We start from the raw sequence: 14777 nt of genomic DNA on the forward strand, positions 1-14777 counted from the left end.
AAGTTAGCAAATATAGGAGGCCTTAAAACTCTCCATATTAAGATATGTACCCTGAACCATGAGCTCTGCTAATGATTGCCCTCCATTGGTTTTCACTCGGTAGTGTCCACAGTCCTCCTTGGTCACATCATTAATGATGAGGACATGCTTACATCCATCTTTCTTGAAGCGGTACTTGAAGGACTCATCTCGGGTGAGTTCCACACCATCTTTCTCCCTGTACAGGTCAGAAGTTTGGTATTAATGGTTTTCAAGAACTGAATATACTGTAGGTCAATTCAACAATTTGAACATGGAGCAGCTTTGAGATTAAAGGACAGAACCATATAGGGCCTTAAAAAATGAAGATTGCAAAAGAAAAGTTCATGAAGAATGAGAATCTAGAGAGAAATAAAGAAATATTGAATAGTTTTAGAGTTCCAGGCATGATAACTTCAGAAAAAGAATATTTATGTCACTCAGACAGATATACTCTTTGCAACTGAGCTGATAGAAAAAAAAATGAGGTACATTTCTAGTTGTTTTTTTACATTTTTTTTTTCATATTCCACTTTTAAAGAAAAAAGTATCAGCTGTATGCAAAGCCACATTAATATTTCCAAATCTCTGGGACTGAACCATTAAGGGCCTTTAAAATGAAGATACCAAAAGGAAAGTTTGTTAAGAACCAGAATCTAAAAGGATATAAGATATTAAGATATCTTGAATACTTCTTGAGTTATACGCATGCAAACCTGAGGCAAAAAATAAATAACAAAAAGTGCTTTTTGCCATTTTTGAACTATCACCATTAGAATATAATTAAATAAACATTGCAACAGATTATTATTATATACGGCGGAATTTAAGCAGACAAAATGATTGGAGAAGTCTGCCATATGTCACCAGAGAAAAGTTTTCATAACAAGATCAATTATGACATTTTAATGGAACAATATGAGGTTAAAAAACCACAACATACATAAATTCAGTTGGAAAGAAATCTATGACAGAAAAGATGTTCAATTACAAAATCAAAGGGAAATTCCAAGAAGTTTGCACCTGATCATGAAAGAACAAAACCAGTTTAAAAAAATACTGTACCGTAATGATAAAAACCTCTGAAATGCAAATCTTGATTTATGATCATTACTGCAGGGTAGTGAGGGCAATGGGATAAATCAAATGGCTGAAATAGTAAAGGCCTAACTATTTATATCAATTGATAGCTGCTAATCTTTTCACATGCACCCTTGAGCTTTTATTCCAATCCGCAAGCGATGCAACTCTACACCATACACTAGTTCATTCCAATCAGTTTAGACTAGAGACACAAAACCACTATAATTAAACCTATTACACTTGTAATATGAAAAAACAATATTGTGGTGTTCCAGTACTAGGAACAGTATCTACTTTTTCTAATCATCAAAGTCATCCACTATTCAAGATAGTGACTTTCTCATTCCATTCTAGGACACTTGTGAGGTGCTAAAAGGCTGCTATGACCTTTTCCAGGCACTGATCATTTACAGCCCAGGGTGATATAGAGCCATGGCAGAGCCAGCACTCACTCATGCACCACCATCTGTCAGTCACTGTGACTCACTCACCCAGCCAGCCAGCCAGCCATGCTAAAAGAAACACATATGCCATCTACTGGACATCTGTGGAATGCCAGGACTCTGACTTATCCCGGACAGCTTGAGAAATGGTCATCTATTCTTTAAACTCTTCTTTGGTTGTGTTTGATATCTTTGGTGTATTGCAATTTAGTACAGATATCAGCTTTTTTAGAGTTCATTGTGGGTGCGCATCTGACCCGAAAGGCCTTTTTAAAAATATGTCCCGGAAAATGTGGTACTACTAATGGAAGGGAAAAGGTAGTGTGTGCATGTTGACAGACCTACCATTTCACATGAGCCCCCTCTTCAGACACTTCACACTCAAACTCTACTCGTTCTCCCTTCATGACCATCTGATCCTCTAGATTACGTACAATCACAACAGGAGGCTCTGAAGGCAGGGAGAGATGTTTATTAAAACACACACACACACACACACACACACACACACACACACACACACATACAAATAATATAAATAAAAAAACGGTAGAATTCTGTAAAATGTTGTCTTTTCCATAAGATCTCTGTCTGTGCAAATACCTTTAACAAAGAGCTCAGTGACGGTCTTCTCTTCTCCAATCAAGCACGTATAAGCAGCATCATCTGCCAGCGTACAGTTGTTGATTGTGAGGAAGCGTTTGTTGCCTATACTCTCAAAGATGTACCTGTGGGAAGATGATAATTTTATTTTTAATTTAGTCGCAGTCCCAGCGTTGTTCTCTAGATGGGGACAAAGCATCAATGTTGGAGAGGCTCTTCCAAACACATATGAACAATACAGTACATATCAGAAAAACAACAAAACACTCATTTAACACACACACATAAAACATAATAATAATAAAAAAAAACTTGATAGGACAATGTAATGCCAAAAATATTGTGGCAGACAAATAATAGGCAACTGTTGACATATGAGAAGATTCGTTTTAAAATTCTTCAGTTCACAAGGTGTATTTTTAAAAAAAGGTCACTGAAAGATGTTATCAGCCAATGAGGATAGTTTTTGTTCTATTGTTATTTGAGTCCTTAAACATCTGACAGCCTCCATCTGTTGGCACAGCTGACATCTGTGTGTACAGAGCTATGCATTCTTGGAAAGCTGTCCCTGTATATACATAGTCAACAGGCTGTTTGAAACATCTAGCCCCACAGAGACAAGCCTTGAAGTTGCTGATTGGGTTTACGCTGCATATTGTCGTAAGCATTCTGTTGAGTTCCACTCACTTGCTAGGGTGGACAGCGGAGAGCAGGCAGAGCAGTCCATCCATCCGAAAGCACACGGTGTTGTCAGAAGTCAAAGAAATAGACAGTTAATTGTAATCCTTTCCATGTACTTTACTACTTTAAGAGAATGCATAACACATGTGACTCCATTTTTTCCCCTTTACAGTGAAAGGATCAAAGTAAATACCTTCCGGTTGGGTGGATCTCTTGTCCGTTTTTTAGCCATTTAACCTCTGCGTCTGGATTGGCCACTTCAATTTGCATTTTGATCTTGTGTCCCTTTTCGACTTGGTAAGCTGGGTCCAGTTTCCTCAAAAATGCTGTGGTTAAAAATAAAAATAAACATTTAACACTATTAGAAAGAAATGTGCAGCACATGAGCATGTTTAAAAAAAAGTTTGAGGTTTTCTAATGAACAGCAAGAAAAATCTGAAGCAAGAAAACTACTGACAGTAGGAATTTGTAGTCTGTTCATATCCACTTAATATTACTTCACCATTATCACTGCAACTCAACCTATCGCTAATAGTCAAATCAGTCAATGACTTACAGTGCCTTGAAAAAGTATTTCTTTTTTTAACATTTTGTTATGTAGCTGCCTTATGTTAAAGTGCTTGAAATTAGTTTTGGTTTTTATTTCACATCAATCTACTCTCCATACACTATGACGACAAAGCAAAAAACAGTTTTGCAAAAACTTAGCAAATTTATTAATTTTCTATTCATACCCTTAACTCAGTACTTTAGTTGAAGCATCTTGACAACCCCACGTCTTTTCGGGTATGATGCAACAAGCTTTGCACCTCTGCATTTGGCCATTATCTGCCATTCTTCCTCATCACCTCTTCACCTCTCAAACTCTGTCAGGTTGGTCGGGGGCCGACAGACATTTTCAGGTTTCTCCAGAAATATTAGATTGAGTTCAAGCCCAGGCTCTGGTTGGGCCACTCAAGGACATTAAGCTACTTGTGAGCTGTGTGCTTAGGGTCATTGTCCTGTTGGAAGATGAACCTTCTGCCCAGTCTGAGGTTCTCAATGCTCTGAATGCCCTTTTTTTGCGTAGATTCCAAGCGGGTTTTAATTTTTGCTCTGATATGCATTTTAAGCTGTTTTCACATTTTGTTGAGGAGCGTGTGCCTTTCCAAAGCATACCCTTTTAATTGAATTTCCCAAAGGTTAACTCTTCTCAAAGTGTAGTGATATCTACAAGCAGTATTGGAATGCTCCTGAGCTAAATTTCAAGTGTCCCAGAAAAAGTTTCTGTTGTTTTATTATTTTTTATAAATTTGCTAAGTTGTCACAAATCTGTTTTTCATTATAGTGGATGGACATTAGATTGAAGTGGGAAAAATAAATAATTTAAAGCAGTTTAACATAAGGCAGCAGCATAACAAAACATGAAAAAAAGGCACTGTGTATATGCCACTTGAGTGGCCTGTACAGTTAACTAAGTTCAACAAGGTTACAAACCTGCACTTTTCTTCTCTTCTTTTTTCATTTTTTTCAGTCTCTTCAGCATGCCCCGCAGGTCCGTGATTCCATGCTGGAAGGCGATCTTTTCATACTCGGATGGTGGAGCCTTCTGGAGTATTTGCCATATGTCTACCTCAGACTCTGTGCTCACATGAACAGCTCTGCAGACCCACAACAGTGGACAGAGATCGATCAGGACACGTAAATCAAGTCGAAACATCTTGTATCATCACAGTGTTTTAAAATGGTTCTTTAAAAGTTTATTAAAGGGATAGGTCACACACACACAAAAAAGAGAATTCTGTCATTATTTACTCAGCCTGATGTTTTCAAACCTGTATTATGTTTTCTTCTAAAGAGCCGCAAAAAGTAAGGTAATTATGAAAATGCGTTTCATCTACACAGTGCACATCAATGGGGTCAAAAATAGCAATGGAACCCAATCTTTTGTTCTGCAGAAGGAAAAAAAAGTCACACGGGTTTGGAACAACATAAAGGTGAGTAAATGATGATAGGCATTAAGCATGTAAAGTACATAATTTGTTCAATCCTGTATGTTTCAAAAAATCTTACCGTGGTCCAGTTTTTAAGAAACTGCTGTACTTATGTAGTGGCAGAACCAAAGAGTCAAGCATGGTAAGACAAACCACAGCAGATTATTGCACATTATCAAGTTCTCAGATCACATAGCAACTTATTGTTAAACAATCAAGACCATTTTAGTTCCATTTTTAAAAAGGCACTTAAAGCATGCAGTCTACATTGTGGCCTATAGAAACTTCCTTCTTATTCAAATGTTTAATCTTCATGTGCCTCTTGTGTTTATTAAACTAAAAGGGTTGGAAACTATTTGTGTGGACGTACAGTGTTTACTGACATAACCAATTTGCTGTGCTGTCAGAGTCAGTGTATGTGTTATGAATGCGTGGCATGTGAAAGGACGTAGGAATCGTGAGAGTTCTAGGTTTATGTGATTAATTAGGACTATATGAGTATTGAGGAAGGAGTCTGCTAAAAATAATTCAAGCATGACTTGGTCTATCTAGGTCCAAGTGGGTGTGCAGTCTGCAGAGTGGAAAAACTTAGAAGGACTAAAGTTAGCAATCAGTGGCTGATTAGGAGAGAGAATAATCCTGGCATCCTACACACACACACACACACACACACACACACACACACACACACACACACACACACACACACACACGGCAATACAACATTCATCATTCCTTCAAACACAACCAGTCAGTTCAGTGTGACACACTTACTCTCTGAATATAGGAGTGGAACAGCCACAGAGGAGAAAAACAGGAAAAAAATATGAACATAGATAAGCTTTAGAAGGAAAAAATCATTGTGTGGGTCAAATGGGAAGAAAATAATAATAATAATAAATAAATAATGATTAAGTAAAGCCTACATTTCAGTGTTTGAAATCACATATTTTATAAATCTTTATTTTATTTTATTTTAGACTTCAATAATAAACAGTGCTTTTTACAATGTTAAAGAAAACTTAAAACACACATATGTAAAACGAATAAGAAATATTTTAGATTTCTTTGATTCCACTATTCATAGGTCACTATCAATCATTTGTGACACTGAGCATGTTATTTGCTTTGTACAAGATGTTTTCTGGATCTTGCTCAAATCATGTTAGCTCATGCCGATGACATTAAAGGTAAATTGTTCACTTAAAATATTGCATTTTCATCAGTGGTCTCAGATTTTGGACCCACACTGTATTCACTGGGGACTTTTTTGGACAGATAGAGAAAGTGGACAATGAATGTATGTGACATATTAGATCTCTAACTAAAGCCTCACCTCTTTTTCAGTAAAGCACTGAAGTCCAGTTCTCCTGAGTCTTCACCTGCATCTGTGCTACTGTAGGACAGAAATTAATCACAGGCCACAATTCTCACATCATTATGTACATTTTAGGGAAAACTGCTTCTCTAACATTAAAATGCAGTCATTTATTAAATATGGATATGTATTTAATAAATTGTTTTGTAAAAGAACAGAATATCAAGTATGTTTATGCAAATGACACATGTACATGATGTATTATTATCTATAAAACATATGGAAAGGATGAACACTACTGTTCAAAAGTTTTGGGATCGATAAGATTTTTCAAAGTTTTTTTTTTTTTTTTTTTTTTAAAGAAGTTTATTATGCTCTTCAAGGCTATATTTGTTTAATCAAAAAATTACAGTCAGAATAGTAATGTTATTAAATATAATAAAATAAAATAACTCTTTTCTTCAACTGTTTTATATATATATCGAAGGTCGAAACTGAATTTTTAGCAGCTAATACTCCTGTCTTCAGTGTCACACAATCTTTCAGAAATCTTTCTAGGATGCTGATTTTGCACTCAAGTAACATTTATTTTTATTATTATTTATGCATTTTTATTCTTTTATAAATGCACCCTTGCTGAATAAAGATATTAAATTCTTTCTTTTTTTTTCTGTTTTTACATTTAAAGATGGATCTTATTGACCCCAAATATTTGAATGGTAGTGTATACTGACACATTTATACAAGATGCACAAACAATACATGCACATACAGATATCATTAGGCTACACTGAGGCAATAGAAACTGGAGCAGAGCTGCACTATACTGTAAACACGCTTTGATGGAGGATGACAAAGTTGAGTTAAAGACACAGAAATGCTGATGTACAGAAGAAATCCATAGCAGACATTACTGCACATATCAAAGACCTAGTCAGCTATATGCTTATTATAAGGCAACAATATTATAATAAGTGATCAACTTGTCTTCCTTTTGATAGGTAAAGCTAGTAGTATTTAAAAGATGTGTATGTATGACTCATGATGAACTGTCTTTAAGGAACTTCTTAAAGACACGAAGAAGAGCAACAAAACAGACACGTCACTCAAAGTTTGTGCAGCTGGTTCCACTGATTTTGACAAGGTGTCAGGCAAAGTTAAGAATTGCATCAAGAGATTTCTTCTATTACATTTCAAGAAACAAGAATTACAGTACTTCAAAATGGTCACAGGCAAATGCCGTTTCTGATTAAACTGGTGGCAGCGTTATTAGTGTGATCCTCTAATTTGCTCAGTCTTAATCAGTGTCTGCACTTGAAAAGATCAGTGGACAGGGAAATCATATTCACTTTAAGGCCCTCTGCCTCCGATACACCAGTAAGGAGGGTTTTTAGAAATGGCCCTTCTCACAAAAACAGAGAAAAGTGTGAGAAGAGATGGAGGAAGACAACAGAAAGGAAATGAGAGTTCGGAAAGGTCCTTGGAGAGTGAGTCATAAAGTGTCAGCAATGACTAATATCAATCTCCTTAGATGTTGCAGACAAAGGGAGGAGATTGAAAAGGACAGAGAGAAAAGGGCAAGCTACAACTGATGACTGATAGAGGGACACGGATGGACACTGAAGGACACAATGAACTCTTTTTGATGACAAATCAAAGGGTTTGGTTGGGTAAAGACAATGACTGTGTGAATGTATCCCCTGCTGCAGCAAACCCCATTAGCTACCTGCCAGGCTCTCCCATCTTCTTCTTACCACCTGCACTGATGCTCCTGGGTAATCAGTAGTTCCAAAAAGTGTTAATGCAATATCAATACAAAACTTTCAATCCCAAATATGAACTCAAATGCTTTCTTTACATAAAAACAAACCACATAAAGAAGCGCTAGGATCTGCGCACACAAAATGATCAAACCAACACACCACACGACATTCAAGAAAGCAAACAAACCAGGTAAGCACTTTGCTGAAATAGCATGATACTGCTGGTCTGCATGAGTCACATCACTTTTTAACATTTTATGAAGCAATTGTTGAAATAAATACTTTGTAGTTTATTAAAAACACAAAGACAAATACTCACGTGCGTCTAAATGCAGAGCGAATATCAAACCCATCTGTTGTACGAGCCTCTGGAGTAGAATGTGCACAGTGAAATGCACACATTATCAAATTAATTTGGGACAATTTTCAATTAAAACAAACAATTAATTCCTTGTAGATATTTATCAAGCATGCATTTAGTCGTTTTTATTACCATGCACTGCCAGGTCAAAATTGCAGCTGTCAAACTTGTCTCTAGAGGACACCTCACAACGGTAAGCTCCAGCGAAGTTGGCTTTAGCTGCAATGATATGCATCTCGAAGGTGTACACCTGAATAGAAATAAGTGTTTGGTTAAGTTTGCTTATTTTCGACTTTCAAGCTTTTCTAAATATATTGAGATGGTATATTACACAACTGTTTGGTATTGACCATTGGCAGACCTTTGTGTTGCGGTCATAGTGCTCTTTGAGTTGAAGGTGCTTTCCTGACTTGCTTGCCAGATCCATCCACTTTCCTTTGAACCATTTGACTGTGGGCTTCTTCAGCAGAGATTCACCACACACCCGAGCAACAAAAGTAATGTTCTCACCTAAATGGGGTTACAGATTGGAAGATTTTTTTTATTTCATATGTACTATTAATTTCTTAGTGATCAGAGGCCCTGTTACTCACCTACATTTACCTCCCCACTTTGAGGCTTTTCAGTGAAGAGACCAGTAAGGTCCTGCCTTGTGTCAGGTTGATGACTCTCAGGAAGACCTAGAAGAACAAACAAACAAAAAAGGTTAGCTATCCATCTAATTTTACATTTTTGAAATTTTTACTATTAATTTGCATATTTAGATACGCCTGTGTGTTTTCATATTCACTTTCAGGTGCTACGCCATCTGATACGGTTCCACTGGTGTCTGGTGCTAAACTTTCGGTAGGTGCTGATGGAGTCTCTTTAGGCTTAGGTTCTGCAACTGCAGGATCTGGGGACACAGCTTTTTGTGGTTCCTTCACTGCAACAGTGAAAAAACAATCCTTAAAATGTCTTTCAGGCAGATTAAAACAATTATATTCTAAAGCTATTCCTCTGGTATTTAATTTAACCCACACTTATCTCTTGTCCATGCACAATGCCTAACAAGATTACAAGCTCCACCAATGGACACTTTTACGTGTTTGAAAAGCTATTAGAGTTCTGGTGAGTTTCTCAAATTCCATAGTAGGCTGAGAAATCCTTATGGTGATAACATGCTCAGAAAAGGTGCTTTAAAAAAACAACCAGTTGCACCTCTAGAAAAAAACAGTGAATCAGAAAGGAGAATTGGTTTGTGGTGCTCTGTTCACAAATAAGCCAAAGGTGTGGTAAAAGTGAGTTAAATACAGGAAATAGTGCGTCACCATCCAAACATCACCCACCTTCTGATTCTTTTATCTTTAATTCAAATTTGACCTTTGACACCCCAGCAATGATAGCATATCCCACTGCATCCTCCTGAACTACATTGTTTATGGCGAGAGAGTGCATATTGCCCTCCACTGAGATGGTGTATTTGTAACTGGATGAGATGTCCTTGGAGTCTCGCTGCCATCTCACTTTTACATCAGGCTTCTCAGTCTCTGCTTCAAATATGACTGTTGCCCCAATCTCAGCCGTCTGAGTCTTTGGTTTCTTGGTGAAAACTGAGACTGAAGAAGTGAGGGAACCAGTGTTGGTTTAAAGAAAAAATGCATTTCCAAAATCTCATAAAGCTCGTATCTATGAAAATATCCGGCCCTGACCCAATTTCCTCTCTAACCTCTCTAAACACTTGTTTACTGTAGAGCGCATTTAGTGGTGCAATCAATGTGTTCTATGTACTTTGACGCAACGTGTTGTGCCCTTCACATCCGTGTAGTAATATTACCTGCCAGTTTACACTAATGCTACCAATAGACTAAACAGTGTTTCATTTCCATAGCAGTGACTCTTCAGTTAGAAGAAGTCCACTTTCAGAATGAAAATCCTGTCATCATTTACTCATCCTCCACTTGTTCCAAACCTGAATGAGTTTCTTTCTTCTTAAAAGTTAACGTGGTATTTTCTTATCTTCCCTCTGAACAATGCATGTTAAAGTAGTGTTCATAAGCCAGTTCAGCTTTTTTTTTTTTTTTACAGCCGTAACCCAGGAAACACTGTGTCATTGCTGTTCATAAGCGCCACCTGCTGTCAGAGAGTGAATCTGCGTCTTATTTAGCTCATCTGCTGTTTCATTCAGATATGTGTTATGTAGTTATAGTTTCACAAAACTAAAGTCAGACCATTCTGTTTTTGCTTCAAATTTAGAAATTCTACCGTCTAATTTAGATTAACTCATGGCGCACATATGCTGCATCTTTGTTTGGATTATGATTCAAATCCAATGGTTGCCTCTAATTTTAAATGGATTAAGCAGACAAAGCCTTAGTTCCCCCTTCCTCAAATCTTGCCCTGGAGGTCCAATGCACTGCAGAGTTTAGCTCCAACCCTGACCAAAGTCACCTGTCTGCGATTTTCGAATGATCCTAAAGACATTGATTGGCATTGATTAGCATGCTCAGGTGTGTTTGATTAGTGCTAGAGCAAAACTCTGCAGGAAAGTGGATCTCGAGGTCCAGATTTGAGGATCCCTGCCTTAGTGTGTTCATATTAAGAGATTTCTCTCATTTGTGTAACTTGTTTGATTTGGGGTTTGTTTTAAAATTACAATTTAGTTTTGTTACATTTCCATTTTACAAGGAAACATGCAGTAATAGCCTAAACGACTCATTTTCGTTTACTCTATATTGTATTCAATCTCATTTTGTAAAAAAAAAAAAAATCGAAATCGTGAATAGAATCGAGTCGTGATTGAGTGAATCGTTGAGGGTGTTCAAAAAGTGTTATCTCAGTTGTAGTTATGTTACTCATCAATGCTGTTTGTCTAACCGTTTGTCCTCCTGATCTCACCCATATCGCTATAAAATATAAAGATCTGTGTAGTAAATCAAATGGTTTTGAAATCTGATCCATATTGGCAGAAGTTATAGACTTTAAGTTTAAATGCAAATGCAAATGTTATCATAGTTTTGGAGCACACTAGCATAGATAACCGTAAGGCTAACACATTCATACTAAAAGTCAAAAAACTTCCATTTTGATTTCATGGGGACTTTAAGGCAAAGTTATTACCTGGTCATTTTTTTTTTTTTTTACTTTTTTTGCAAGCCAATTAAGTGATATGATTCTCTAGCTAGAATTCTGTAAAACTGTCAAAATACCAATGACCCAAGTTATATATATAAAAAAAGGTGTAAAATGTACACAGTAATGTACTCCTAGCATATATTATGAAAAGCTTATACAATATTTAATAGACTACTTTAGTCCTTCTGACACTTGAAGGTGTTGCTGGAACTTGATCTTCATGGCTATTGTTACTCACATGCCTTGAATTATTAACTGCTTATTCATCTTTCTTTCTTTAACTTTGAGTTACACATCTTCAATCACATCAGTGCAAATGGTTCAAGCATAAAACAAGCTAACCCTCTGGGTTTAAAAATAGAATGCATTTGCTCCCCATTGAGAACTGCAGTCCACGTTGACACAGCTGCAGGTAGCTGCTAGATGGATTAGCTATCTATTTCTGTTTTTTATCAAGTACTGGACTCTCTCTCTCTTGCCATTTCAAAACCATGGGCATCCACATTGCTTTTATTCCACAGTGATAATAATCTAATAATGATGTCTCTGTGGTACATATGTTTTGAAAGATAATGTCTGTGAGATAAGCATTAAAATTGTAAATTTGACATTTGAAATGTCGGGTTGAATGTCTACTAGAACAATTATATGTGAGAGGTAATTGCCTAGAGTGGGAGGTCATGGGATAATTAAAGTCACAGAGTGTCAGCCAATACTCACTGGAGTTTGCAATAAGCTAAGATGGGAAGGGAAACTATTTTATGAAGGTGACATTTATCATGAAGCTTATACTAGATGCTAATGGTTGTCAAACATTTAGTTCTTATTATTCATTTATATATTTGAAGACAAAATGGATGAGAACCACTGCTCTAGACTCATAGCAGGACATCTCTATAGCAATATGCTCTTAATAATAGTTTATCATGACTGAACAGACTTTGTTTTGAAGGCATTTGAGTGCCACACCTAAGAACTAAATGTTTGACAACCATTAGCATCTAGTATAAGCTTCACATATATATATATATATATATACACACACACACAAAGACTACACTTTAAGACTTATTGGGGCCCTATTTGGCCCTGGCACCTGGTAGGGAGCCATTGGTCTACCGCCTTTGAAATACACTGAAGAGCTTGAAAAAGGAAAGAGAGAGTGTGAAGAGAAAGTGTCTGCAGGTTAATTTTATGGCTACCACTAAACTCCATTGCTTAAAACTGAAAAGTCATGCAACAGCATTGTTAGAATGCTGTAGGTCTTAGCGAATTTCACTGCAGTGGGCTGTCAAACAGGTGCTATCACATTATGGCAATCTTTTAATTCCTGCTTAGGCAGGGTTATTCCTGCCCTTTAAAAAGCCCTTTAGTCCTCTGCCATTATTCTATCACATTTGCTTAGACAGGCCAATAATTGATATTTTGGTTTAAAAGAAGACAGTTTATCTATCTATATATCTATCTATCTATATATATATATATTGCCAATAAGAAATTGAAGAAAAGTGCACATAATACTCACATGCTTTGAATGCTTTACAGGCTTTAAAACACAACAGCTGTAGCATGCCTAACTTTTTATAAAAACATTGTGACAATATATTATGGAACTGCTCATTCAATATCTGTTGTTCAAGTTACTACAGATTAATTGTTCAAATGATAACAGAACAAGAATCAGAGGTGCAGGAGTTCAAATGATATCAAATACATAGTCACGGAAAACCCAGCACGCATAGGGTCAAAGTTCAGAACGGAAAGGTAACATTCCCTCAACCAAAAGCTCAAAACAACACAGATTAAAAGTCTCTCCTTACAGACAAAAATCTGTTATATACACAAATGTCAAATAGAAATAAGAACAAAATCACTGGCATACCTGTCTTTTTAGTTGGCTCTGGCATCCTGGTTGAGTGTCCCTATTGGGCTCCAACAGGCATTGTGGACACCAACACCAACACTCCTCTTTTAATAGATACCTCCTGCCCCACACCCCCCAAATGTCACACAGTACATGCCCCAAACCATCGTGCCCACCCCTTGAGCCATCTACCACCATGATTGAGCACACTATCCATCACCTCTACTGGTTGACAGAACTAAAGAATATAAAGAAGCTATAGGATGAATGATAAGGGAGCAGGTAAATTTAGAGTCTGACTGTAGCAAATCATCTTCAGATGTTCCCTCCCAACCAATACTGTTTAAAGAAAGGGCTCAAACACTACTTCTGTTTTTGTTGGTGATATTTGTAGCATTCTTGAACAACCTCTGACATAGCTGGACCTTCAGGAAGCCACAGCTTTTACAACTGCAGTTTTGTATTCAGTGCTTGTCAGCAAATAAAGAATAGGTTTAGGATGAGCACCTACTCTCTTAACATAAAGGACATAAGGTATGAGGTAGATAATTGTATCAATTTCTATCTTATTCTATCTTATTCCATCTTCTATTCTTAATTCTAGAATTAAACAAAGACATGATATTGTTACTTCATAATTGAGAGAGTTTTCTTGCTATTGAAATCTGAAGCCCCTAGAAAATATCTTATTGGACAAATAGGCCCAGAGCAACTGACATCCATTATGAAAAACCGTAGGCCTACTTCCCCACAACTTCAGGACCCCTTTCCCCACGCCACCAGTCAACCATTGCTATGTTTGACCTTTCTGTCAAGAGTTGAATGATAATGATGCTCGTCTAGTGCACTCACTCAAATAACAGTGCCTGAATTCATCCTGTTAGTTGAGTTCATTCTTTGGGGTCTATTGTTTCAAACTGTTATTTACTTTAATCAAAAGCAAGAAATTATGTTTAAATCTAACTTTTTAAACAAACTGACCCTAAAAGCATGAATGGACTAACATTTCATGTCTTTTTCAATATTCTTTAAAGGTTGTTTTATTGGGGAGTCGTATACATAACTTTGCAACTGTTTTCAGTTGCATGCTTATGTCCACCTTTTGACCCTGAGACATAAAGGACACAACTGCACATCAACAATCACTGACTTTTGATTTATGTATCTTGCCTTGCCTTAACTTTAAAAAATCAGACCTGTCATTTAAACTGAAGATCTTAATACATAAATATTGTATTTTGAAAGAATCCTATTCACTACACTACAATACTACTTTTAGTAACATTGCAAAATACAGTTAAAACCCCCTAACATACTGATGATTTCATTGCTTTTGTTGAAAGGACAGATCCTTGGTGTCCTTAAGAAACTTATGATATTTTAAAAGTCATATTGTATTAAATAACCATGCTTATCAATTCCATGTACAACTGTCCTTGAGTTTGCTCTTTTGACCACCGTCACACAGGTCTGTCAGCACCTTGTCATTCCAGCATCAGACAGCATCACGCTAGCTGTTGCATATTGACAACTGGATGAAAGACTTCATTCAGATG

At 36.7% G+C, this 14777-nt stretch overlaps 1 protein-coding gene across 1 annotated transcript in view; it reads right to left on the reverse strand.

Annotated features, from left to right (window-relative positions):
• Positions 1-13384, reverse strand: part of LOC128016945 (myosin-binding protein C, cardiac-type) — a 29421-nt gene extending 16037 nt beyond the window's left edge. The window contains exons 1-16 of the mRNA XM_052601912.1: positions 13240-13384; positions 9572-9841; positions 9034-9168; positions 8837-8923; positions 8605-8753; positions 8376-8493; positions 8202-8250; positions 6138-6197; positions 5576-5578; positions 4881-4904; positions 4305-4468; positions 3022-3154; positions 2835-2837; positions 2148-2272; positions 1890-1995; positions 51-217 (exon numbers count right to left, since the gene is read on the reverse strand). Of these exons, the coding sequence (XP_052457872.1) occupies positions 51-217; positions 1890-1995; positions 2148-2272; positions 2835-2837; positions 3022-3154; positions 4305-4468; positions 4881-4904; positions 5576-5578; positions 6138-6197; positions 8202-8250; positions 8376-8493; positions 8605-8753; positions 8837-8923; positions 9034-9168; positions 9572-9841; positions 13240-13264 (1618 nt within the window). The 5' untranslated portion in view covers positions 13265-13384. The remainder of the gene's footprint in view (positions 1-50; positions 218-1889; positions 1996-2147; positions 2273-2834; positions 2838-3021; positions 3155-4304; positions 4469-4880; positions 4905-5575; positions 5579-6137; positions 6198-8201; positions 8251-8375; positions 8494-8604; positions 8754-8836; positions 8924-9033; positions 9169-9571; positions 9842-13239) is intronic.
• Positions 13385-14777: the final 1393 nt, after the last annotated feature.

Source organism: Carassius gibelio, chromosome A7 (assembly GCF_023724105.1).
Source record: "Carassius gibelio isolate Cgi1373 ecotype wild population from Czech Republic chromosome A7, carGib1.2-hapl.c, whole genome shotgun sequence".
NCBI lineage: Eukaryota > Metazoa > Chordata > Actinopteri > Cypriniformes > Cyprinidae > Carassius > Carassius gibelio.